Here is a 25,944-nt window from a genome sequence, read left to right as displayed (position 1 = left end):
TTTAGAATCACATTAAGCAATTTATCTTCATAGCCTCTACTTGCCTATAATTAGTTAATTTACCTCCCAACAGATGAGCACGGTTGGCAATGTACAGCGCAAAATAAGTTCAACGTGCGCCAACACTCTGTGGGGTTCAGGGCGCAGCGGACGGTCAGCCTCGAGTAACGACGGGCGGCAATCGCGTCGTGCGAAGCAAAGCGTCGTGAGGGCGCTCCAGCGAGCCCCCTCTTCACTGCCCCCGCTGCTATCTGGACGTGCATCAGGGCAACAGGAATCGGCTATAAATAGCCACGTGGCTATCGGATGCCATTTACGTTCCACCGTGCTCGCAACACGCCTGGCCGTGTGCCGTGGCCAGGCCCTGCCCACGGTGGCAGAGAATGTTGATTGAATTTAAATATTTCTACCTGAAAAGATGCACAGGGATGGAACATCTTGACTGCAAGCGTGTCCAGGGTGTCTTATACACACACACACACGTAAGAGCCACATCTCATTTGCTCCAGTGTGAGGTGCATGTGTGCGTGTATAAAACCACTGTGCTATAAATCTGGTCACCCCGGTTCGATTCCCATTCGTGGTCAAAATCAGTAACAAATATCTGAAGCCCTCCTGCGCCTCCCCTAGGCCGACTCAGCCTTAAATGAGTACCTGGTGCAGTGTGAAAACATCACCACTGGGGAGACAAAGGCGGCCGGATATGGCGTATATGTATGTATGATGCACTTCTTTGTCACCATACGTAGCTAGCCATGCAGTGGCAGGTGCTGGCCACACCACCCCTCTACGTGTGCCGTGCTGGCCTTAATAGGTGCTCACGAAAAGCATCTGCCCCAAGGGTCTGGTAGAGGCTATACACCACACGCGAGCATTGTCTTTATATAAAAAGAAAGAGTGCACAGTTATTTGCTTCTGACGAATGGATTTCATCATTTAACTGTACATTTGTGTTTGTGATAAAATTATCAAAGGGACACGATCACCCACCAGAGGAATGTGGAATTTCCTTCCACTGGCCCAGGGCTCTAAACAGAAGAACATCGCCTCTTCGTTAATTTGAGAAGAAACTCGCGTTGGCTTCATTTAATGGAAAATGAGCAAAATGTCCCAAACATTGAGATTTCGTTCCATCTCAAAACCATCCTCTGTGCCTTAAACCAGAGCCAAAGCAATCTTTCCCCGTTATCTGATGGAAGGGTTCAACAAGTGACACACGGTAAAGGGCAACTCATGAATATGCATTGCTCAAGAAGCATCCGCTGAACAAAATGTCATCGTTCCATGCTATCGTAGGAAATATTTATTTAAAGCTGCTAAGCACAGGTCCAAAAGCCCAAATCATCAAGAAGCCAGCAACAAACTGCACTACAAAAGTTTGATTCAAAACGAGTTAACAAAGCTTCTTGAATTGGGCTTCCAAAAATGGGTGATGGGAGGGAATTCTAAAGTGGAGCAGCGCAAGGGAAAGAGCAGAAAGAGAAATGAAGGGGGCAGTGTGGCGAGTGGGTGGGTGAGTATGAGTGAGTGTGGGGAGCGGTAGAGTAGCAGTTGGTGCGCTGCGCTACGAACCCGGCGACCCGAGTTCGATTCCCGCTCACGGCCAACGCCAGTGACGATTCTCTGAACCAGTACTGGGCCTCCCCTAGGTCGACTCAGCCTCAATTGATTACCAAGTGTGTGTGTAAAAAAGCTGTCTTTAAGGAGACAAAGGCAGCCGGACGCTGGTGCTGGCCACCCACCCCCTCATGTGCCGTTCCGGCCTTCATGGGTACCCTGCTAACAGCACTTACCTCAACAGTCTTGTAAGGCTGTACTGGGGGATCGTTGTCTTTGTGGGCGAGTGAGTGGGTGGATGTGTGTGTTGTTGTGACCAGCGGTGTGGCGGTTGAACAGTGTGAATGGGATGAAACTGGGAAACCGAGGCCTCAGCATGGGTGGAGAAATAAATGAGTGAAATTCACTCACAAACTGACAACACTTTTTCATAAGCCACTTTGGTTGACAGAATTCCGGAACAACAAGCCCTTAATGCCTGTGGTCTTGTGATAGAGCAATTAAAGCAGCGCTGTTTACAGAACGCCTCTGTAAACAGCGCTGCTCCCCAGGGCTCGCATCAACACGGGAAGGGATATCGCAGCGGCGGGCTGCACGCTCAACTCGAGCACGGCATCGCATTAGACTCACGCACGCCTAATGGGCTCCCCCCAGACAGCAGTGCTTAGCCCAGGATTGGCCGATTTCACTGCGGTTCAATTGAGATAAGCCTTAATTATGACAATGGAAAAAATGCCGTTTCCCAAACCGCATGCAACCGGCCCATGTGACTTTCTGGAAACGATGTGTACCCTTCCTGGGGGCAACTCGCATCATCCCACTCATAGCCGCCGGGCACTGCACACTCTGTGAGTCAGCACCACAGGGTTTTACGATGGACTCGCACTGGGTCACCGAGCCACTGCAGGGCTTCGTTCCAAGTGCGCAAAGGTGCCACCCGCATCATTCAGTTTTCCTGAGCAAGACGATGACACCACCGCCACCCCCCCCCCCCCCCTCATCATGTAGATGATGCTCATGAAACCAACCGGCCGGCATTGCTTGCGTCAACAACGCCTCTACTACGGTTCAAAAAAACAAGTTTTTTTTTCCGAGCCGACTTTTGTTCCAGGAAATCATTTAGCTATTTATTTACGTTTGTGCACCGTTATCAACGTCTTCTGGAGCGCGAGGTGTTTTTGCTCCAACTTCGATTTGGATCATTGCTTTCACAATTTTCATGAGATGGGTCACTCTTGCAAAGGGGACTAGTCCTGAATCTTAATAATTTTGGTGGGGGGGGTCAGATTGCACAAGTGCGCACCTCCAATACGCATGGTTGGCTACGTACAGTGCGAAAGAAGTTCAACATACATACACAAGTAAAATGTGTGACGTACAGCCTCCTCCACCCGACGAAGCCAAATCTGGCTGTCGCCTGATGATGCTGGTTGTAATTACTGGCGAAACGTCGTACTCAGTTTTTAAATGTTGTGGCTTGGCTCTCCAACACACCGATGTGCTGTACTAGTGACCAATTGGCATGTTCTGTTTACGTGACAACCCTGACTAGATTCGAAGTTTTCGTGACCGCAAGAATTACTCTTTGGTTCTTTCGGTAAAGTCACGTAGAAATAAATTAAATTAAATAATATAACACGACGTTTCGATTGCAACACAAGCAACCATCATCAGGTACAAATGAATGAGAAAACAAACATAGTAAACTTGGAAATATAATGCAATACAACACAGAGAGTCGGCCAACAAAACAGTCAACACCCCACCTGGTTGATTACGTTCTTCCAAAGATTGATAAATTTGAGAGACAAAACATAGACACGGAGACACACATGGTTGGAGAGACACACACACACATAGGTGCCTATGTGTGTGTGTGTCTCTCTCTCTGTTTGTCTCTGTGTGAGTCTCTCTCTGCTTGTGTGTCTGTCTTGTGCGATGCTACGCCGAGGCAGCCGCACAACCACTTATTCCTACTTGCGCGACGCAGTTTTGTTCACTCAGTCGCGTTCTATCCAATTCCAATCCGCGTTATAAAAAAAATTGTGTTCCCTAATACATTTATCGCGTTATATCAAATTCGCGTTATAAAGACATGCGTGGCAGCTGAGCAGACTGTACTCATCTGGCTAAAGAAAAGAAACTGAACTAGTAGAACACGCAATCCAATTGATACGCACGTCAACTTGCGACGAACCTATCAGTTGTTCATGTTTTTGTTTTCTGTTTGTTGCGGTTGCACCCGATTCAAGAGCCGAATGGCTCACAGGGCTATACCTAATAAATGAACTTGAACTTGAGTTCATCTCATCTCCCAAGAACTGTCCGAGTAGGGCAGAGGGGATGTCTTCCGCGCTGGATGCCTGATAGAGGCTGTGTGCTCACATCCCCAGCGAGGGCTTGTACATGCGACAAGAAGCAGTTCCCAAAACAAGCTATTCTTACCCCGAGTGCTCGTGGCACTGGCAGGAAGCCCAAATCGTGGGCTGGGACCACGGTCAAGGGACCGGATGGCACGGGCCTCCTCAACCCTCTTTTCTCTTTAAAACACAACTTGAAAGCAAACAACAAAACGTGCACTGCTGCGGCGAGCAGCGGGGATAGATATGTGGTCATTATCTGCACCGCCTGTGCCGTGACGGTAACGAAAATAGGGCAGATCGTATCTGACATCACATCAAGACGCCCAAGAAAGCCCATGCCAGTGAGCTGTGCTGCAGGTACCCCCTCCTGTGCTGTAAGGCAGTGCCCACTACAGATGCCACTCTCACGAAACCACCCTGCCGAGTAGTGGCAGCAGTCATGCCGCTCACCTGCAAGTCACCCGGTCACGGTGCAGCGGTGACGAGTACTCACCCTCAACTGCGCCGATCGGTATTATGCCTCAATTTGGACTGACAAGTACTGTTGCTGAGCTGCGATGAAGAGGACCACGGAATGCACTGTACTGTCAATCTGAGATGCACCAACACTGAGCATCACAAACAACAGTCAACTTCGCACAGCACTGGCATGGTTTGTCACCCTGAGCTGTACTGATTTTATTTTATACCGAAAGAACCAAGGAGTCTGTAATGATACTTAGCACTGAGCACTGTCACCCCTGAGCTGTACTGACACCAGCACTATCACCCTGAGCTGTACTGACATCACCAGCACCGTCACCCTGAGCTGACACCAGCACCGTCACCCTGAGCTGAGCTGACACCAGCACCGTCACAGTACTGACACCAGCACCGTCACTGTACTGACACCAGCACCGTCATACTGCACTAACACCAGCACCGTCACCCTGCACTGACACCAGCACCGTCACCCTGTACTGACACCAGCACCGTCACCCTGTACTGACACCAGCACCGTCACCCTGCACTGACACCAGCACCGTCACCCTGAGCTGACACCAGCACCGTCACTCTGTACTGACACCAGCACCGTCACCCTGAGCTGACACCAGCACCGTCACTCTGTACTGACACCAGCACCGTCACCCTGCACTGACACCAGCACCGTCACTCTGTACTGACACCAGCACCGTCACCCTGCACTGACACCAGCACCGTCACTCTGTACTGACACCAGCACCGTCACCCTGCACTGACACCAGCACCGTCACTCTGTACTGACACCAGCACCGTCACCCTGCACTGACACCAGCACCGTCACCCTGCACTGACACCAGCACCGTCACTCTGTACTGACACCAGCACCGTCACCCTGCACTGACACCAGCACCGTCACTCTGTACTGACACCAGCACCGTCACCCTGAGCTGTACTGACCTCACGAGGTGTGGCCGCCGTGCCGCTCTCTGTGCGCTCTCAAAGACCGCTCCGGCACGCCGCTGCGCGCCACTGCCGCCGCTGCTGGCAGCTCGCCGTCGTCTCCACCGTCTTGTCAACTCCCGCGAGAGCCAATAAGTCGCTGCTGCTCCCGTGACTCAACACTGCTCACCACCAAAAAAAACCACGCGAAACCCATAAATACTCTCAAACGGAAGCCACCTTTGTCGCCAAGTCGTCGCTCCCCGCCCCCCCGGGTGCCCTCTTGTTGTTTTCTGAGATCAATTGGAAGGGAACTTTGGGGCAAAGCAAATATACATTGGCAGCGATCCTCAAGAGCTGATTGTGGAGAAATCCAACGTTACCCTATGCATCCAAACCCCAGAGTGCAACTCCACTAATTCTGTCAACAACAATAACTAGCATTCGTTTATGAAAGGATATAAACAAAATACAACCACGCCGCGTGATATGGCTTGTCCGTGGCGAGCCCTGTGAGGTGGCGATGCTCGTGTTCACCTGCGTGAGGTGAGCGTGGGGAGCGGTGGCACAACAGTTAGCGGGAAGCGGTGGCGCAATGGTTAGCGGCGTTGCGCTACGAACCCGTCGGCCCGAGTTCGATTCCCGCTCGCGGTCACCAACACCAGTGGCGATTATCTGAGCCGGTCATGGGCCCTCCCCCAAAGTCGACTCCGCCTCAACTGAGTACCTGGTGCGGTGTGTAAACATCGCCACTGGGGAGACAAAGGCGGTCGGGCGTGGTGCTGGCCACGCACGACCTCGTGTACCGTGCCGGCCTTCATAGGTGCTCGCTAACAGCACTTGCCCCACCAGTCTGTTAAGGCTACGGGGGGGGGGGGCGGGTATCATTGTCCTTGAGGTGACTGCACACACACCACACACACACACCACACACACACACCACACACACACACCACACACACACACCACACACACACACCACACACACACACCACACACACGCACGTGCCGGTGAACCCGCCACTACCACGTGCGTGGTGGGCTCGGTCTCACGCGCGCACGAGAAGTCGAGAAACCCAGGAAAAGATTTACAGCCAATTATGAACTTGTCAAAAATGTTTCCTCGTGTCGATGGGGATTATTTGTTATTGTGAGTGCAATGGCGTGTGTGCAAAATTTAGTTGTTAATTTTTTTAAATTACATTTTCCATTTTTATTCCAACTGTACACGAATAAAGAGAGATATTCTCATTTGTAACACAGTTATGTACCTCCTTTCCTTCAAGTGCCCAGGGTGTCGGCACTGCTGTGGATGAAGCACTGAACGAACCTTCAACGAGTCTCTATTATCCACGTTTTGTACGCACTGTACCGTATGTTGAACTTCTTTCGCACCGTACGGAGCCAGTGCCGGATTCTCCTAGTAGCACAAGTACCTACACATGTAGTAGCTACGGGCCCCGCACTTTTAAGGGCCCTGCGCTAAATGCTTTCAAGCTATCAATTCCGGTTCAATGATTTTGCACTTGCTCTATTACTACAGTACTATACTGCATTTAACTTTTATGAACGACTGAGTGTTTAAAGTTAGCTTTTTTTCGTATTGTACGCCGTATAGCAAATAAAAAAATACAATTACTTCACTTTTCATTTTTTTAAATTGTGTCTTAATGTGCTTTTCTTATCTAGGGCCCCTTTATAACAACATATGCTACAGGCCCCGCACCAGCTTCATCCGGCACTGACAACACGTGGAGCGGATTTGTCCCGACTGCAACAAGTGAACAAGTGGGGTCCGCATGCCATTCGCCTTCTCGACCTTCTCCACCCTGCCCTTCCATCACATCGACCGCAACATCATCCACCCGCCCACGTCCGCCCCGCGAGGGAGGCCAGCTCAGGCCCCCTGCCCACGGTTGGTGGGGGGGGGGGGGCCTCGGGGTCGTCTCCGCAATGGGCGAGACGGAGCGACTCCGTGGGTGGTTGCCTGTCGCCTCAGCGGGGCCTCACCTCATTTGAAGGCCCTCGACCCGAACCAAAAGCTCCATGCGGACAGAGTCGGCCACTTCTCCCTCCTCTTCCTCACCATGGGGGACCTCGTCCTCAGTCCCGCCGCCTTCTCCGCGCGCTCGGGGCCCCGGCTCCAGCCTCCTCCAGGCGGTGCCCGTGGCTACGGTGACCCCAAGTCGCGACCCCGCGGCGGGACTCGGAGCTCGGGGCCTTCGGTAGAGCCTCAGCCCCTCCTCCCAGCCCCGGGGGGGGGGGGGTGGTGGTGGTGGCACGGGGCCACGCGGGTGGCGGCGGGGGATTGAATTTCACAGCGACGGCGAAACCCCGAGGGAGACGTGTGCGGCGAGCCCGTGGAGGAGGGCGCGCAAGGCCCGTGTGGACGCAGGGCCCCGCCTGGAGATCGACCTTCAGACTCGACTCGGGCCCCGAAGCCGATCATACACAAGGGACGAACCCCCACCACCGCCACCCCCTGTAGACGCGGTCTTCCAATGCGGTGCGAGAATATGAAATCGTAACGACTGGGTCAGCTCCACTCTCACTGCTGTGCTTGACAAGTCTGTGGGGGCTGCGGTTGTGAATGTCAAATGGATGTGAGCAGAGGACCTTCGACGGAGTGGAGATATCTCTGTGCTTGTGTGCGTGTGGCACACTGTGGCTTGTGGGGAGCGGTGGTGGTGCGGTTAGCGCGCTGCGCTACGAACCCGGCGACCTGGGTTCGATTCCCACTCACGGCCAACACCGGCGACGATTATCTAAACCGGTCCTGGGCCTCCCCTAGGTCGACTCAGCCTCAAATGCGTACCTGGTGCGGTGTGTAAAACACCATGCGCTGGGGAGACAAAGGCGGCCGGGCGTGGTGCTGCATGGCCACCCACCCTCGTGTTCCGTGCCAAACTTTGTTTTCTTTGTTGTGTCAGTTTCTGGATGTGACTGAAGTTGTCAGGGTGTGTCGGGTGAGGGGGTCTGGATATGAACATGAGGAACAGGGTGCCAATGGTGTGGGCGAGGGTGAGGGTGTTGTGAGGGTGTCAGGGTGTTGTGAGGGTGTCAGGGTGTGGGTATTGTGAGGGTGTCAGGGTGAGGGTGTTGTGAGGGTGTCATGGTGTTGTGAGGGTGTCAGGGTGTTGTGAGGGTGTCAGGGGGAGGGTGTTATGAGGGTGTCAGGGTGTTGTGAGGGTGTCAGGGTGTGGGTGTTGTGAGGGTGTCAGGGGGAGGGTGTTGTGAGGGTGTCAGGGTGTGGGTGTTGTGAGGGTGTCAGGGTGTTGTGTGGGTGTCAGAGTGTGGGTGTTGTGTGGGTGTCAGGGTATGGGTGTTGTGAGGGTGTCAGGGTGAGGGTGTTGTGAGGGTGTCAGGGTGTGGGTGTTGTGTGGGTGTCAGGGTGTCAGGGTGTGGGTGCTGTGTGGGTGTCTGTGTGGGTGTTGTGAGAGTGTCAGGGTGAGGGTGTTGTGAGGGTGTCAGGGTGAGGGTGTTGTGAGGGTGTCAGGGTGAGGGTGTTGTGTGGGTGTCAGGGTGTGGGTGTTGTGAGGGTGTCAGGGTGAGGGTGTTGTGAGGGTGTCAGGGTGAGGGTGTCAAGGTGTGGGTGTTGTGAGGGTGTCAGGGTGTGGGTGTTGTGAGGGTGTCAGGGTGAGGTTGTGTGGGTGTCAGAGTGTGGGTGTTGTGTGGGTGTCAGGGTGTGGGTGTCAGGGTGAGGGTGTTGTGAGGGTGTCAGGGTGAGGGTGTTGTGGGGTGTCAGGGTGTGGGTGTTGTATGGGTGTCAGGGTGAGGGTGTCAGGGTGAGGGTGTTGTGAGGGTGTTGTGAGGGTGTCAGGGTGTGGGTGTTGTGAGGGTGTCAGGGTGTGGGTGTTGTGAGGGTGTCAGGGTGTGGGTGTTATGGGGGTGTCAGGGTGTGGGAATTGTGAGGGTGTCAGGGTGTGGGTGTTGTGAGAGTGTTGTGAGGGTGTCAGGGTGTGGGTGTTATGGGGGTGTCAGGGAGTGGGTGTTGTGAGGGTGTCAGGGTGAGGGTGTTGTGTGGGTGTCAGGGAGTGGGTGTTGTGAGGGTGTCAGGGTGAGGGTGTTGTGTGGGTGTCAGGGTGTGGGTGTTGTGTGGGCGTTGCGAGGGTGTCAGGGTGTGGGTGTTATGGGGGTGTCAGGGTGTGGGTGTTGTAAGGGTGTCAGGGTGTGGGTGTTGTGAAGGTGTCAGGGTGAGGGTGTTGTGTGGGTGTCAGGGTGTGGGTGTTATGGGGGTGTCAGGGTGTGGGTGTTGTGTGGGTGAGGGTGTCAGGGTGTGGGTGTTGTGAGGGTGTCAGGGTGTGGGTGTTGTGAGGGTGTCAGGGTGAGGGTGTTGTGTGGGTGTCAGGGTGTGGGTGTTGTGAGGGTGTCAGGGTGTGGGTGTTGTGAGGGTGTCAGGGTGTGGGTGTTGTGAGGGTGTCAGGGTGAGGGTGTTGTGAGTGTGTCAAGGTGTGGGTGTTGTGTGGGTGTCAGGGTGTGGGTGTCAGGGTGAGGGTGTTGTGTGGGTGTCAGGGTGTGGGTGTCAGGGTGTGGGTGTTGTGTGGGTGTCAGGGTGTGGGTGTCAGGGTGTGGGTGTTGTGTGGGTGAGGGTGTCAGGGTGAGGGTGTTGTGTGGGTGTCAGGGTGAGGGTGTTATGTGGGTGTGGGTGTCAGGGTGAGGGTGTTGTGAGGGTGTCAGTGTGTGGGTGTTGTGTGGGTGTCAGGGTGTGGGTGTTATGGGGGTGTCAGGGTGAGGGTGTTGTGAGGGTGTCAGGGTGTGGGTGTCAGGGTGTGGGTGTTGTGTGGGTGAGGGTGTCAGGGTGAGGGTGTTGTGTGGGTGTCAGGGTGAGGGTGTTATGTGGGTGTGGGTGTCAGGGTGAGGGTGTTGTGAGGGTGTCAGTGTGTGGGTGTTGTGTGGATGTCAGGCTGTGGGTGTTGTGAGGGTGTGGGTGTTGCGTGGGTGGTGACACGTGCGAGTGTTATGGATGGGACATGCCAGCTGAATGATGGCAGGCTTAACACTGCAGTTGGACACGGACGCCTTGGGTACAAAGTGTCTTTTATTACCCGTTGCATCCCAAATACAAGAATACCTGACACTTGTGACGATACAAACAGTTCCATTTGTGCTGTACCTGGAGTTTGAAACCAATGGTGTACATATTGGGCTGTGGAACATAACTTTTTCTACATTACTCGTGACAGTCTGTCCATTTCACGGCTGAGAATGGTCCCCACAAATGGGTCCTACTGTCCCTAACCTTAAACCCCAACCCCTAAACCCAACCCCTAACACAAACCTTGGGTCGCCACTCGTCTGGATTTGACCCGGACAGTCTGGTGTAATTGGTGTAGTAATTAATTTGTACCGAGATCTGGTAAAGGTATTGTGTTGAACTTTACATCAATAAACTGCACAGTGTTGATAACAGACCTAGGCCGACTGAGATAGGTGTCCGGGTCTGGCCTGTGAAAGGTGGCAGCCCGACTATCCAAACCCTCAAAATTCGAGCATTACATTACAACGAGAGAAGGCATCCCAACACATTGTTGAACACGCGGCATTTGGAAGGACCACGAATGGGTCAGCGTAACCCAGGGAGAGTTTGGTTGGACACGGATCCTTTCTACAAATAAACATCTGTGGGGACAGTGGTACCACCGACTCGGTGTCTTTCCCCAGTAGTTACGGCGACTGTTTCCACTTCCCCGATTGAGCACTGATCGCACGATCAGCCGGAGAGAGGAGTGGCAGCATCAACCGGGAGCCGTGTGGGATGGGAGAAACTCGGGGTCACGAGTACCTCCTCTGGTCGGAGAGCTCCTAGGGCTGAACACGGGTCCTGTTGTCTCTCAATTACGCTTCAGCCATATTGGCGAAGAGCATGTGCTTTTTATCTTCCCATGCGAGTAAAACAGCCACAGTCGTCAGGCCGGTGTTCACAACAACATTATATTCATATGATAATGTTCAGTTATTATAATCTACATTTATCATATATATTATTCACAACCATTTCGTAAATATACTTAAAATGATGAAAGCCATTGCCCGAGAACGGTATATAGTAGGCACACGGATTTAAAAAAAATCGACTAATTTATCAAAGTTTTATAGTATTCCAGTTTGTTCAGAGTGTGCGAATGGCCCACACTTCTGAGAATAGACGGCTCCTCGACGAGACGCCTTGAAAAGTGAACGTGGGTGAATCCGAGATCACGACGTTCACTTTTTTTCTCCACGACCGCCGCGTCCGGGGGCTGTCGGGGCCCACCGTCACCCGTGGCCGATGCTGCATCGGCGGAGCAACGAGGCCAGCTCCCGCAACCCGTGGCGTCCACGTCGCCGTGCTCGCCCGCGTCCACGGCCGGTGCCGTTCACCGGCTCCCTGTCACCTCGGGGGTGTTGCGCTTGACCTTGGCAGTACAAAGACACGCGTGCACGCGGCTTCAGGTCATTCTCGGTTGCGGCGGCAGCAGCGTAGTGCGGGCCCGTAGAGGCGCCCAACGAGAACCGGTCGACCGTTCCCGCCCATCTACAAAACTGGTCGCCGATCTTGGTGGAACGTAACGAGTGCCGTGTGCGTGCGAACCTACGAATGGCACAGCGGTCCACGTCACCACGTGGTTAATTTGCCTGCCACGTTTTTCAGATACAGGGTAAGATGCGCAGCCCTGCAATGTCTTGCTCACGCCGCTACTGGTGTAAGTGAATCCACTGAAGGGAGCCCAAGAGGGTATTTGGCCTACACATCCACACTGATTAGACGGCTTGGAAGAGGTGGGAGTACCCACACTTTACCCCACCACACGTGACCTGCCGATCGACTGAGGTGTCCATATGTTTACAGCTGGGTGGACATAAGAGGGGAGATTTAAGAATGGGAGACCTGGATTGTAAGTCCCTTGTGCTAACTGGAAATACAGGCTGTGCCCTGGTGCCTGCTTGAATGGGCCAAGGTGAAGCGAATTCCGGCTCAAATGATAATTGAGGCAGTCTTCATCTTCTGTTCACAGCCATGAGCTGGTGATGGACTTTCCATATTCCTATGGTGGAAGGAATTCTATCCACGGTGAGCTAAGTACAGTGCGAAGGAAGTTCAACATATATGCATGCATACACTGCTGACTTACCCCAACACTGAGTGGTACACGTTTTATTGACTGAAGGGAAGTTGAGCTGAGTCAATCCCCAACCAGGATTTGAACTCATAACCTTCCAACCACTGAGCCACATGGCCGGGTTGGCTCCAGCAAAGCAAATAATGTAATGGCCAATGAATCGGTGCTTCACTCAGGCGTTCACACGTGGTACAAACCTTTTCCTGCTGCACCCGCAAAGTCTCCTGCTGCTCCAGTTGCACCTTGCGGATCATCTCCATCTCCCGACCCTGCTTCCCTTGGAGCTGCACGCAGCAGGCACACAGCCGCATGTGCAACGTAACAAAATAGCGAAGCAGGCCATTCGCCTCCTTCCCAGGTCCATCGCCATATAAAAACACGCACAAACTTTGTACCACTTGTGAAATTCAGTGTCTTATTGGCGGCTCGCAGGAACCAATGCTGGTGAACTGCCAGATGTGTATAGGCAAGGAGCCTCTGTCAGTGTTAGATAAGGGTTCTTGCTGTATTCAAAACTCCCATACCTGTCCCTCCACGTATTTTTTTAATCCTTTATATTAAGTTCACTTGCTTGCTTGCGCGCTTACGACCGTGCAAATTTTTCGGTCGTTTTTTAACCCACTTCCCGTGATCCAATCGAGCTGACATTTTGCACACAGACTCGTTGTGGGTGACAATGTATTTTCGTGAAATTTTTTCCCCAAAATTTTACACTTTTTAGGATTTTTTTTATATTTAATTACCAATTGCTTAATGGTGGCAGGCAATCATCTGACCCATAGGTGGCAGCCATCTCAAGCCAGAGGACGAGAGGACTCTAGCCGCCACGCATATAAAGGATTTATAGTGAAAAACTTAGTTTTTACGGGTTAATTTTTTGTACACATCCCATGCAGCGTGCGCTCGCTCACAACAGACAGCAATGCCAGTATCAACACTCACGTGTGAGAGTGTGCGTGTGTGTTTGCGCCGAACAGCCCGAGGGGTAGAGGAGAGGCGGACACGTTTCTAAGTCACTCACCCTCTTCCTCTCCTCCACGAACTTTTTGGTGTTGTTGGCGATCAGTTCCCGCAGCCGCCTAGAGGGGGAGACGCAACCAGCAACAAGGGGCCGGTGTGACGACTCCGCACGAGTCATCCCACCGTGGTGTCGAAGCTCGCACTCAGTCTGCGGCAGGTAAACAGCGGGATGCGAACCCCGCTGCGATGTCTGTGCTGATCAGGATTAAGCTAGTGCGGGGCCTGTAGCTTATGTTATAAAGAGGCCTTAAAAGAAAAACACTCAAATATTAAAACACATAAATGTTTAACTTGCATAATAAAGTAATTGTATTTCTTCATTTGCTATACAGCCAGAATATGACAAATCACTAACCTTAAACATTCAGTCGTTCATAAAAGTTGAAGGCAGTATAGTACTCTCGTAATAGAGCAAGTGCAGAATCACCGAACCGGAATTGATAGCTTGAAAGCATTTAGCGCGGGGCCCGTAGCATATACTACATTTGCTACTACGATAATCAGGCACTGGTGCTGATGTGTGTGTTAATGGCGGTGGTGCAGTGGTTAGCGCACTACGCTATGAACCCGGCGACCCGAGTTTGATTCCCGCTCACGGGAAACACCATTGACGATTATCTGAACCGGTCCTGGGCCTTCCCTAGGTCGACTCAGCCTCAAATGAGTACCTTGTGTGATGTGTAAACATCGCCATTAGGGAGACATAGGCGGTCGGGCGTGGTGCTGGCCACCCACCCCCTCGTGTACCGTTCCGGCCTTATAAGTGCTCGTTAACAGCACTTGCCCCTACAGTCTGTTAAAATTATACAGGGGGGACCTTTGTCTTTCGAAACGGCAGAGGGGCGCGCGCTGAATGTCATTGGACAGATTCCCTCGATTCTCTCAAATAATCCGGTGGTTCATGACCGTTCACCCAGCCGCCTGGCTCAGCGGCAGAGTGAGGGGCCCGCAATCGGAATGTTGGCAGTTCAAATCCTTGTTGGGCGTTGACTCAGCCCATCACCGCTGTGGGCTCGATAATTGTGTTCCACTTTGTTGGAAAGTCTAAGAGTCCGTCGTTGCCCCATGGACAGATTTGCCCCCATCATAGGAATGCAGAAGTTAAAATACTAAAATGACGACAGAAATTAAGCAAATAGAAATCAGGGCAAAAATAACCTGAATCTAAATCAGAGCAGAGACGAGCGCGTCGCACGACACGTCAATAATTAAGAGATGTGCCGCACTTGACTGCAACTGGGGCTCCACACAGCAACAACAGCAGCATTGGTTGCCTTCTACTGGCAGACGAATGCCCACCTAAAGGCCATGTCAGTTCTGCAATAACGCCACGTGTTGTTTTCACAACGCGAATTGGATATAACGCAATCAAGTGAACGGAACTGCGTCGCGCGAGTAGGAATAAGCGGCCGTGCGGCTGACTCGGCGTAGCGTCGCACGAGGCAGCGGGAAGCTGCTGGATGCTTCTAGACGCTACCCACGCGCCTCGGTCTTTGTTCGGCCTGCGTACGCATTTCACATGTTATCGCAGACTGTGCTTTACCCTACTCGTCTCAAGCATTTCTTACGGTTTTAACTTAAAAAGTATGTTATTATTGAAAGCTGTTATGTGAGTCACTTCACACCCTCCTTCATCGTCTTCTCTCTTCACCCTCCTCCATGACTACGCTTTCTATCGCTTAGTGACTAACACTGTAACGTGCATTTTTCAAAAATGTTCGCGTGTTTATTTAATTAACTAATTGTTTTATCGCACTAAAACACAGTCATTATAAAAGAACACGTCAAATTGACATTAATAGAATCAATTATCATGAAAAATGTCAGTCATGCTGGAGTTTTCGAACTCTACTAACCCCTTAACGCCTTAATTCCCATTGAATCAATGGTTATTATTATAACGCAATTGTTTCATAACGTGGTGTTCTTCAGAAACACAACTACCACCGCGTTATAGAGTAACAGACTGTAAACAGTATGCAAAGAGAAAGACTGTCAATGTTAAGGGTGCCGCGGTGGCGAGGAAATGTTAACTACCTCACCTCTGATCCCGACACTGACGCCTGTATATTTGGAGTTTGCATGTCTCTCTCCCCGTGGTCGCGTAGATGTTTCTGCGGGTCCTCCGGTTTTCCACTCCACATTTAGAATCAACGTGCGTTGAAGAGTATTTGGCTGCTATAAATTTCCACATGATGATAAGCCACTTCGTTGAACTATCATCTGTGGCCAGGTCGCTTCTGAAGAAGAGCTACATAGGTCAGTGGGCTTTACCTGGTCAAATAGAAATAGTAAAATGGCAAGTGCACGCTGGGTGAATGCCAGCGCAAGGGCCCTACCGCTCCCTCTCGGCCTTGTTCTTGATGCTGTGGTCCTGGCTGATGAGCTTGCTCTCCTCCATCGACTGCTTGGCCTGGGTCCCCTCCAGCTGCTTCGTGTCCCTGGGAAGTCCAGGCCCAAAGCATAAAAACGTCAAGCGGCCAGCGGCAAAACAAAAGGCACCATCCAAGCAGTAACCGATACGAGCAATCGCCATTCGGAAAATGGGACTTTCTGCGCGTGCGTCCAGTCCGCGGAGGCTGCAGTGTCCGCCTCGGGTTTCCCAGTCTCGGGTGCCAACGCGTGCAGTTGGATTCAATGAAAAACAGGAATGTACTTGCGGTGGGTTCCCAAATAGAGACCCGCGGTAAGAAATAGAGACTCACAGACTCATGTAGAGACCCACAGACTTGCATATAGACCCATAGATTCACACACCCACACACATCCACCGTCACTCTGAAAGGCAAAGTGCAGTGGAGTTCATATTCTTTGGTTCTTTCGGTTAAGTCACGTAGATAGAAGTTAATAAAATAAATAGAATAAGAATAAAATTTAAAAAATTATCAAAACCAAAAACTCACGACGTTTTGATCGCAACACAAGCGGTCGTCATCAGGCGGAGAGAAAAAAGGCAGTGGAGTTAGCCAGGAGGAGGAGCTCAAGGTGCAGGCAGGGTCGCCACCTTTCCCACAGACTGACGCCGCACACATCTATCGGCCAGCCTGACGCTATCCACACCACGCAGCCTGCTGCGACGCATCTCGACGTAATAAATACGAGGAGTAGCACCATAGCAGCGGACCCGTCTGCGTCAAACCCGGGCACGTGGCGACCCCGGGCGACCCCGGGCCTGAGACTCGCAAACTGACAAGACGATCCCCGTGGCAGCGGTGGCGGCGGTGGCGGCGGCGGTAGACCTCACCGCTCATGCGTGAGCTGCAGCTGCCGGAGCTGCTGCTCGTGCGCGCCTGCCAGCAGCGCGCGCACCAGCTCGTCCTGCTGCGCGGTGTGCGCCGTCCGCGCCTCCTCCTGCCTGCGCGCCTGCAGCACCTGCAGCGCCGCCTGCTCGCGCGCCCGCTCCGCCTGCAGCACCTGCATCTGCTCCGCGCGGGACGGGACGTGAGGCGGTCGTGCCGTCGGTCGGGTTGCGCAACAACGTAGACAACAACGCCATGGCAACGTAGACAACGCCATGGCAACGTAGATAACGTTGCCATGGCGTTCTTGAACCAATGCCGTGTGGCTGATGTGTGAAAAACTAAATAACTTTTGTTGTCTACACTATGGGGACCTCATTTGCCAGTAAAAATATGATAATTGGTTCTTTACCCTTCTATCTGGCAACAAAACTGACACCTTTTTGCAAGGAGTCATGTTTGCATAGACCGCAATACCTGCAGTCATAATACAAACAAAAGAACATAACTCTGATAATGTGCACTGTCCTTGAAGTTGATTGGTCCACACCCGAGACAGCTTTCCTTCGAGCCTAGTCTCATATGGGTTGGACCAGATGACGCCAAAAGGCGCACAACTCAAGGACAACGCACCATCAGAGTATGAGAGCTCGGGGCAAGCATCTACACTATGGGGACCTCATTTGCCAGTAAAAATATGATAATTGGTTCTTTACCCTTCTATCTGGCAACAAAACTGACACCTTTTTGCAAGGAGTCATGTTTGCATAGACCGCAATACCTGCAGTCATAATACAAACAAAAGAACATGACTCCTTCTTTTGTTTGTATTATGACTGCAGGTATTGCGGTCTATGCAAACATGACTCCTTGCAAAAAGGTGTCAGTTTTGTTGCCAGATAGAAGGGTAAAGAACCAATTATCATATTTTTACTGGCAAATGAGGTCCCCATAGTGTAGATGCTTGCCCCGAGCTCTCATACTCTGATGGTGCGTTGTCCTTGAGTTGTGCGCCTTTTGGCGTCATCTGGTCCAACCCATATGAGACTAGGCTCGAAGGAAAGCTGTCTCGGGTGTGGACCAATCAACTTCAAGGACAGTGCACATTATCAGAGTTATGTTCTTTTGTTTGTATTATGACTGCAGGTATTGCGGTCTATGCAAACATGACTCCTTGCAAAAAGGTGTCAGTTTTGTTGCCAGATAGAAGGGTAAAGAACCAATTATAACTTTTGTTGTTCAAGTGGCGGACCAGATGCGCGCGAAGGCGGCGAGCTGTCCCGCTCTTGGCTGCGGACCGTTGGCTCTGTGCTCCGTTTTTAACTCAGTCTCTCAGCACAGGAGGCCCAAAAGGTGGTTACTGAAGACAGTGGAGTAGTGAGACGACACAGTCAGTGTCTGGTAGAGACCGAGTCCTCAACGCGGGCGGAGGAGGAATCCCCGAGCGAAGTTCACGGGACCCGTGGTCGTCGTGACACACCGTAGTGCCTGTCCTGTGCGGTGGAGGCCTCACCTTGCGCTGGTGCTCGGCGGTAAGCTCCTCCACCCGCTTCTCCGTTTCCTTTTGCAGGCCGGCACAGTGACCTTCGCTGGAGAAGGGCAGACACACACCCACGGCGCAGCACACGTTCGTACTCGGAGGCGCTCGGCTCGGTCGAAACGAGCGGCGTCAGCGAGGGTGCAACAGGGAGGGTGGAGCGGGGAGGATGGAGCCGAGGGAGTGGAGCGGTGAGGGTGGAGCAGGGAGGGTGGAGCGAGGAGGGTGGAGCCGAGATGAAGGGTGGATGAGGGCAATTGGAGAGTAGAAGACGGGGAGGTTTACCCTTTCTTAGCCAGGGTCTTCTCTGTCTGCTTGAGAATGGAGCTGCGCTCGCGCTCGTACTGGTTCGCCGCCTTCTCTCCTTGCCCCGTGAACGTCTTTTGGAGACTGGCCTGCGCCTGTGCACAGCAACACCACCGCATCATCACCACGTCATCACCACTGTATCATTGTCGCATCATCACCACGGTAACACCACATCATCACCACGTCACCACCGCGTCACCACCGTCGCGTCATCACCGTCGCATCATCACCGCGTCATCACTGTCACATCATCACCGCGTCATCACTGTCGCATCATCACCACGGTATCATTGTCGCGTCATCACCACGTCATCACTGTCGCATCATCACCACGGTAACATGTGGCTTTTAAGGTCTGGCTCTCAGAATAACTCTCCCTAATAATCAACACATATTAGTAGTGTGTTGCTATAGACCGCCTAGTGGGAAGGATGTTGAAGCTGCATCTGCACTGAGAGAGCTTCTTGGGGGCCTCCCTAAAGGTGAAATAGTTTTAGTGGGTGATCTAAATTGGAATTGGCTAAACCCGCCGGCCGTGGCCACAAATTTTGCAGATGAATTTAACCTGTTTCAATTAATAAATGTCCCCACAAGACCCAACCTAAAAAATCCGGGACAGTCATCTCTGCTTGACGTCCTATTGACAAATGCCCCTCACAATTTCGCACTGACTGGTGTTCTGGGTAATAACCTTAGTGATCACTCCTTCATTTTTGGGGTGAGATCATCAGCCAGACCCAAAGCCCCCCCTAAATTGGTTGAGAAGCACTCCATGAGACACTTCAGCACTCAGGCATTTACTAATGATGTGCTTCAATAGGATATTGACAAGGTCTGTGATATTCCAAACCTGACTACGGCTTGGGAGACTTTCAGGTACACGTTTCTGCAAATTCTTAACAAACATGCTCCGTTGGTTAAATTTAAAACTAAAGGCAACCGTCCACCATGGTTTGATCCTTTGATTACAAAGCTCATGAAAACTAGGGACAAGGCTTGGACATGTGCTCAGAAAAGTAATTTGGTCAATGACTGACTAGAATACAGGACTTTAAGGAATAGATGCGTCAAAAAAACACGGCATGCAAAAAATTACTACTTCTCTTCCACTCTCTTTGAATCTCATGGAAATGCCAGGATTTTCTGGAAAACAATCAAATGTATCGAAAAGGCATCCAAAACAGATAATCTGCCCGTTCAGCTTAACCGAAATGGGGAATATTTTTTAGATCCCCAAAAAATAGTTGACCATTTTAACCTTCATTTTTATGAAGCTGGTACCCTATTTGATAATGTATTGGGAGTCACCCCTGCTCATGCAAATTCCTACACCCCTATCCAAACATTAAGCGAATTTAGTTTTCAGACAATCCACGAAAGTAATGTTCTGAAACAACTGTCCTACCTCAAAGGGTCCTCCTCTACCGGAGCAGATAGTATTCCCGTCTTTGCTCTGCTAACTGTTGGTCACCTAATATACAAACCTATAGCCCATATTTTCAACCTGTCCATCAAAGAAGCATCAGTTCCTCTAGATTGGAAATATTCCTATGTTCGTCCACTTCACAAAGGGGGTCCTAAAGATGATCGAAATAACTACCGACCTATCTCAATTTTGTTCCCGTTGATGAAATTTTTTGAAAATTATTGAACAACCAAATTAGCAGTTTCCTGTCCGCCAACAAACTATTACATCTAAAACAATCTGGGTTCCAAAAAAAATACAGCACCACATCTGCTGCATTAGACTCTCTGAATCACATTTACAGTAGCCTTGATAATAAGCAGTACTGCGCCAGTCTTTTTCTTGACTTGTTCAAAGCTTTTGATACAGTAGACCACAACATCCTGCTTAGTAAAATAAGTTGCCTCGGTGTTTCCGAAAACACAGTAGAATGGTTAAAAAATTACCTCTTTTCTCGCACCCAAACTGTATTCACAGATGGTTGGAGGTCAAACAGTGTTAATGTAATGCGGGCGTAAACGGCCCTCCGGAGGTGACGTCAGGAGGGGAGGAGTTAGGTCACGTGGGGGGGTGAGGGGTTAAGCTATAGAAGGAGGGGAACCGGAAGAGGATGGGGAGTGACGGGGAACCAGGAACAGAGAGAGGCCACGAAGGGCGAAGCGGAGAGTGGCGAGATCGCCACGAACACGGGGGGAGCGAGGATCGGCACCGTTGGCCAGCGGTGACCGACCCGAAGCAGCGAGGAGGCTGCAGTCAGCAGCGGGGCTGCACAGAGAGTCAGCAGCGGGGCTGCATACAGAGTCAGCAGCGGGTCTGCATACAGTAGGCAGCCAGAGGGTCTGCACATAGGGGTGGCAGCGAGAGTCTGCATAGGGGTAGCAGCGAGTCTGCAGGGAGGAGGTTACGGTAGATGAAGCAGAGAGTCTGCGGGAAGAGAAAGGAAGCTATAATAGCAGTCAACAGCCGGGGGCTATAAATACAGAGTTATAACAGAGTGCCGTGTGGGAGAAGACAAGAACCCAATAAAGGACACGAAGACAGAAAGAAGTGTCTGAGTCCTTTTATTACACTGGTGTCAGAAGTGAAACGGCATGGCGAAACAATTGAGGAAAAAGAATATTCCATCTCCGGCGTCGGCTTCATCTTCGGACGACGACGATCTTCCTCCTGCGGTCGGCTTCGCTTCGGCGGAGGGAGAGATCCGTGAGGGCCCGGGTGTCGAGGAGGTTGCCGCTTCGTCCGACCCATCTGCGTTGAAGGACGAGGATTTAAGATGGACTCGGATGGCGGAGCAACTGGCAACTCTCAAAAATGTCATCACTGAGTTGTGTGACCTTGTCACGCCAAGGGCGGCGTTGGATGGTGATGGTGGTGATCGGCAGGAGCCCGGATTGTCTTCGATGGCGCCGCCATCGGCCACGCGGCGTGAAGACGCCATCTTGGGCGTGGCGCACCACGGAAGGCGGGAAGCCGCCATTTTGGGGCCGCCGCGAGGATCGTCCGCCATCTTGGCGACACCGCGTTGCGACGCCTTGCTGAACTTACCGCCGGAAGAGTCAGCGACGGACGGAAGCAAGCCAAGGAGTCGCAGTCGTCACCTTACAACCGTCAAAGAATTCTCCATCGGGGGCGATTGGAGTGCGTTCGCCTGTAGATTTTTGGCGGCGGTACGTACGGCAAGGTGGACGGACGCTGAGGCACTGGAGGTGCTCCCGACTCTTCTTGATGATGAGTCTGTTCGTTTTTTTCGCTCTATAAAAGCTGCGAAGAAGAAAACTCTGCGAGGGGTGTTCGATGAAATGGCGGACGCGTACGAGCCACCGGATGACGCCCATCGCCGATTCGTGCAGCGGCAACGCGCACCTGAGGAGTCGCCTGTAGCGTACAGGGGCGCCGTGTTGGAACTCGCTATGGCCGCTTACCCGGAGACGGAGCCTGACCTGCTGGAACCACTCATCTTGGGGAAGATGTTGGAGTTGTCCCGAGATCTTGGCATTCCTATGCCAGCGTGCGGTCACGAAAAACTCACGTCCCGGGCCGCGGCCAAGTGTTTGGACGCCCAGTTCAATCTCCGCCGCTGGAAACAGGTCACGGCGTGGACGGGCGGTCCTGTCGTCGATGGGGGGGCCGTAGGGTGGGACCCTACAAAGGCCGTGTACGTGCCGGATGCGACCGGCCAGAAGGAGTTGTCGGCTGCCTCTACTCCGTGGCCGGCCCGGAGCGGGCCGGGGCCGCGGGCTCCGCCGCCGGTGCGGCCACGTCGGGACGGGGTGCCCGCTGCGCGCCGCCCCGACGTCGACTGCTTCCGCTGCGGCCGTCGGGGCCACTATGCCAGAGACTGCTGGGCCCGGGTTCTGGGGCCGCCCCAGCAGGAGGCCTCGACAGCGGACGCCCCAAAGAAAGACCCTCCAGCACAGGCAAGTCGGTGCGCACCAGACACCCGGCAAGGCCTGACACCTCACTCATCGCCGTTGTTATGCGACTCGGATGTTGTTAAATGCGGGAGGCCAGTATCTGAGCCTTGTCGCTCGATAACGCAGTGGCGTAAGCTGGCTCGGCGGGTTGTCGCGGCCGCTACCGGTTCGTCCACTGTACCTGGGTCCATCCAAGGGGTGGACGTACGTATTTTGGTGGATTCCGGTGCGTCCGCGACCATTATTTCGGATGTGATATTCCATCTTTTGAACATCCCACCGGGGGCCGTGAGGCCGGCTTACGCTTCCTGCATCGCTGCGAACGGGGGTAGTATGGGCATCGTGGGACAGGTGGACGCTAACATTTCTATCGGGGGTGTCTCGGCCTCGGGCGTTGTGTTGATTTCGAGGTCCCTGGCGGTTCCTTGCCTGTTGGGTACGGATTTTTTGGCTAAGATGCCCATTCTAATTAGAATCAATGAAAATTGCATAGAACTACCGGGGGGCCGGAAATTGGCATTTTTACAGTCCGCCTGGGGGCGACCGGCTCCTGTCGCCCAGGTGCAGGCGCTATCAGAAGTTTCGGTTGATATTCCACCTGGCTCTCAGATGCTCATTCCCTTACGATACCGGAAGCCGGTTCCGGGTCGGCAGGGTGCTTTTGGGATTTTGCTGTCGCCGTCCGCCGCGGTTACGGGCGGCTTAGCGCTGGTAGGGGCGCAAACTATTGTCCGTCCAGATCAGCGCCCGTTTTTGCAGGTGTTAAATGCGAGTGCTGAAAGCGTGTGTGTGCCGGCTGGTACCGTTGTGGCACATGCCACTACGGCGTTTACGGCTCAGAGTGACCTGCCGGACGGGGGGCTGGTGGGTGGTGTTTCACACGATGGAGGGGTTGATGATCGTTGGATCGCCAAATTATGTGGGGAAAATTCGGCCCTTTCCGCCGAGCAGCGTTGTGCGATTCATAAATTATTATCGAGCTATTCCGATGTGTTTAGCTCGGACGATTTGGACTTGGGACGCACCTCGCTGCTCTCTCATCATATCGACACGGGGGACGCTGCCCCTATCCGTTTGAACTCGCGTCGGATGAGTCCGGCTGAGCGTGAGCATGTTCGAGGGGCAGTGGAAGACATGTTGAAAGCGGATATTATATCTCCGTCTAATAGCCCATGGGGCGCGCCTGTTGTATTGGTTAAAAAGAAGGATGGTAAATTGCGATTTTGTGTGGATTTTCGGAAGTTGAATAAAGTGTCGGTGGCAGATGCGTATCCCCTGCCGCGTATGGACGATTCTCTCGACGCCTTGTCAGGGGCTAAGTTTTTTTCAACGCTAGATCTCTCTTCAGGCTTCTGGCAGCTCCCCCTTGACGAGCCCTCGCGAGAAAAGACAGCTTTCCGTACGCCGCAGGGGTTATTCCAATTTAACTGTCTTCCGATGGGGTTGAATGCTGCCCCTGCCACTTTTCAGAGGTTGATGGAGTTGGTATTGACGGGGTTGCAGTGGGAGACATGTCTCATTTAATTAGATGATATTATAGTCTTCAGCCGCACATTTGATGAGCATTTACTGCGGTTGGAGGCTGTATTCGCCAGAATGCGTTCTGCTAATTTGAAATTCAAGCCTAAGAAATGTCACCTACTGCAACGCTCCGTTCGATACTTGGGACATATTGTTAGTGCGGACGGGGTGGCCACGGATCCAGAGAAAACTGCGTGTGTCCGGGATTGGGCAACCCCGGCCACGGTGGGTGATGTGCGTCGGTTTTTGGGGTTCGCCTCATATTATCGGAGGTTTGTTCCAAATTTCGCTACTATCGCCAGGCCTTTGCATCTCCTTACTGGGAAGGGGCATAAATTTGTGTGGGGACCGCCGGAGGAGGCGGCGTTTCGGAGCCTGCGCGATTTACTGGCTACTGCACCGACGTTGGATTATCCGGATTTTGGACATCCCTTCATTCTGGATACTGATGCGAGTGACACTGGTATTGGGGCGGTGTTGTCCCAGTCAAAAGGTGGTGTTGAGCGTGTGGTGGCGTATGGGAGTCGAGTTTTGTCTCCCGCGGAAACCCGTTACTGCGTCACTCGCAGGGAACTTTTGGCCATTGTTTTTTTTCTCCGCCAATTTCGACCGTATCTGTACGGTCGGTCGTTTATTGTCCGCACGGACCATGCGGCCTTGCAGTATGCTCTTAAGATGGACCAGCCATCCGGACAATTGGCGAGGTGGCTGAACACGCTGCAAGAATTTTCCTTCCAAATTCACCATCGGAAGGGTGTGCGTCACGCTAACGCGGACGCACTTTCCAGGTTGCCGCAACAATCCCCTTGTGCGTGTGCGTCGGGGACGCATAGGTGTGGACCGATTCAGCTCCCCCCTCAGCCTGTCGCGCTGGCGGTGGATGTTCTCGAAACTCCGCTTACACCGGGACCGGTTGATGGGGGACCGGCTGACGGGATTTTGCGTCTTCCGAGGTCTGTGTGGATTCGGGAGCAAATGTTGGACGATTCTTTGGTGTCGTTACGGAAACGAACGGAGAAGGCGGGTAAGGAACTCGGTGCGGGTGGTATTTCGGAAACTGCTCTCCGAGACGGGTTACTGATGTGGAGGGAAGGGATACAGGAACACTGGCGTCTCGTTGTACCTGCGTCATTGCGGTACGAGTTGATCAGATCTTTGCACTGTGACACACTGTTACATCTGGGGGTGCAGAAAACCCTATTGACGCTGCAACGAGACTATTATTGGCACGGCATGACGACAGATGTCGTCGGTCACGTTCGCGCGTGTCCCGATTGTGCCCGCCGTAAGCCGCCTAAACATCCATATGTTCCGCCGATACAATCGATTCAAGTATCTCGGGTTAATGAGCTGGTGGCGTTAGATATTTTGGGACCCTTTCCGCCATCCGCTAAGGGAAATAAGTATTTACTGGTGGGGGTGGAGTACCTCTCCCGCTGGCCGATGGCCTGGCCTTTGCCTGACCAGTCAGCGGCGTCTATCACTGACGCCTTTCTATTTGGGTATGTAATGGACAAGGGGGCGCCGGAGAGGCTCCTTACAGATCAGGGGCGTAACTTTTCGTCCAAATTGTTGGGGGAGGTGTGTGCGGCTCTTGGAACTAAAAAGATACGGACATCCCCCTACCACCCACAAACGGATGGTATGGTGGAACGGTTGAATCGGACTCTGTCCGCCATGCTGTGCCATACAGTCGGGGAAAATCAATCTGATTGGGATTTGCATATCCCTGGGGTGCTTTCGGCGTATCGCATGACGCCGCACGCGGCTACTGGATACTCGCCGTTCTTTCTTATGTACGGCCGTGAAAATGTGCCGCCGATTAATGAGCAGTTGGGAACCGGTGCGAGGGGACCTGTTAAGCCTCTTCCTGAGTATATTCAGGACAACGTTCGCCGTGTCACTGAGGCAAGGGAAAGAGCCCGCATGGCTACGGCCAAAGCCCAGGCCAGGAATGAGCGGTGTGCCCGACGTTCGAAGGGAGAGTGCCCCTGGAAAAAGGGGGACCTGGCCTGGCT

At 52.7% G+C, this 25,944-nt stretch overlaps 2 protein-coding genes across 8 annotated transcripts in view; both read right to left on the bottom strand.

The window, feature by feature from the left end:
- LOC133341502 (uncharacterized) overlaps window positions 1-7,476 on the bottom strand; it is a 36,417-nt gene extending 28,941 nt beyond the window's left edge. For 2 of the 4 annotated variants that reach the window (XM_061550194.1, XM_061550196.1), the window contains exons 1-2: window positions 7,332-7,476; window positions 5,340-5,503 (exon numbers count right to left, since the gene is read on the bottom strand). The gene's annotated coding sequence lies outside the window, so the exon portion shown is untranslated. Of the gene's footprint in view, window positions 1-990; window positions 1,029-5,339; window positions 5,504-7,331 lie in introns of those variants that run through there. The other 2 variants (XM_061550195.1, XM_061550197.1) reach the window with 2 other exon arrangements.
- A 2,869-nt stretch (window positions 7,477-10,345) lies between these two features.
- Window positions 10,346-25,944, bottom strand: part of LOC133341500 (1-phosphatidylinositol 4,5-bisphosphate phosphodiesterase beta-4-like) — a 90,745-nt gene continuing 75,146 nt past the window's right edge. For all 4 annotated transcript variants that reach the window (XM_061550190.1, XM_061550193.1, XM_061550191.1 and 1 more), the window contains 7 exons: window positions 18,503-18,618; window positions 18,194-18,269; window positions 16,686-16,861; window positions 15,781-15,882; window positions 13,443-13,500; window positions 12,619-12,705; window positions 10,346-11,716 (listed from right to left, as the gene is read on the bottom strand). In XM_061550190.1, the coding sequence (XP_061406174.1) occupies window positions 11,678-11,716; window positions 12,619-12,705; window positions 13,443-13,500; window positions 15,781-15,882; window positions 16,686-16,861; window positions 18,194-18,269; window positions 18,503-18,618 (654 nt within the window). In that variant the 3' untranslated portion in view covers window positions 10,346-11,677. The remainder of the gene's footprint in view (window positions 11,717-12,618; window positions 12,706-13,442; window positions 13,501-15,780; window positions 15,883-16,685; window positions 16,862-18,193; window positions 18,270-18,502; window positions 18,619-25,944) is intronic.

Source organism: Lethenteron reissneri, chromosome 11 (assembly GCF_015708825.2).
Source record: "Lethenteron reissneri isolate LAM-NWPU_2019-01 chromosome 11, ASM1570882v1, whole genome shotgun sequence".
In the NCBI taxonomy this organism is placed as follows: Eukaryota; Metazoa; Chordata; class Hyperoartia; order Petromyzontiformes; family Petromyzontidae; genus Lethenteron; species Lethenteron reissneri.
Note: the sequence above shows the minus strand (reverse complement) of the source record. Positions and strands in the feature narration are given on the sequence as shown.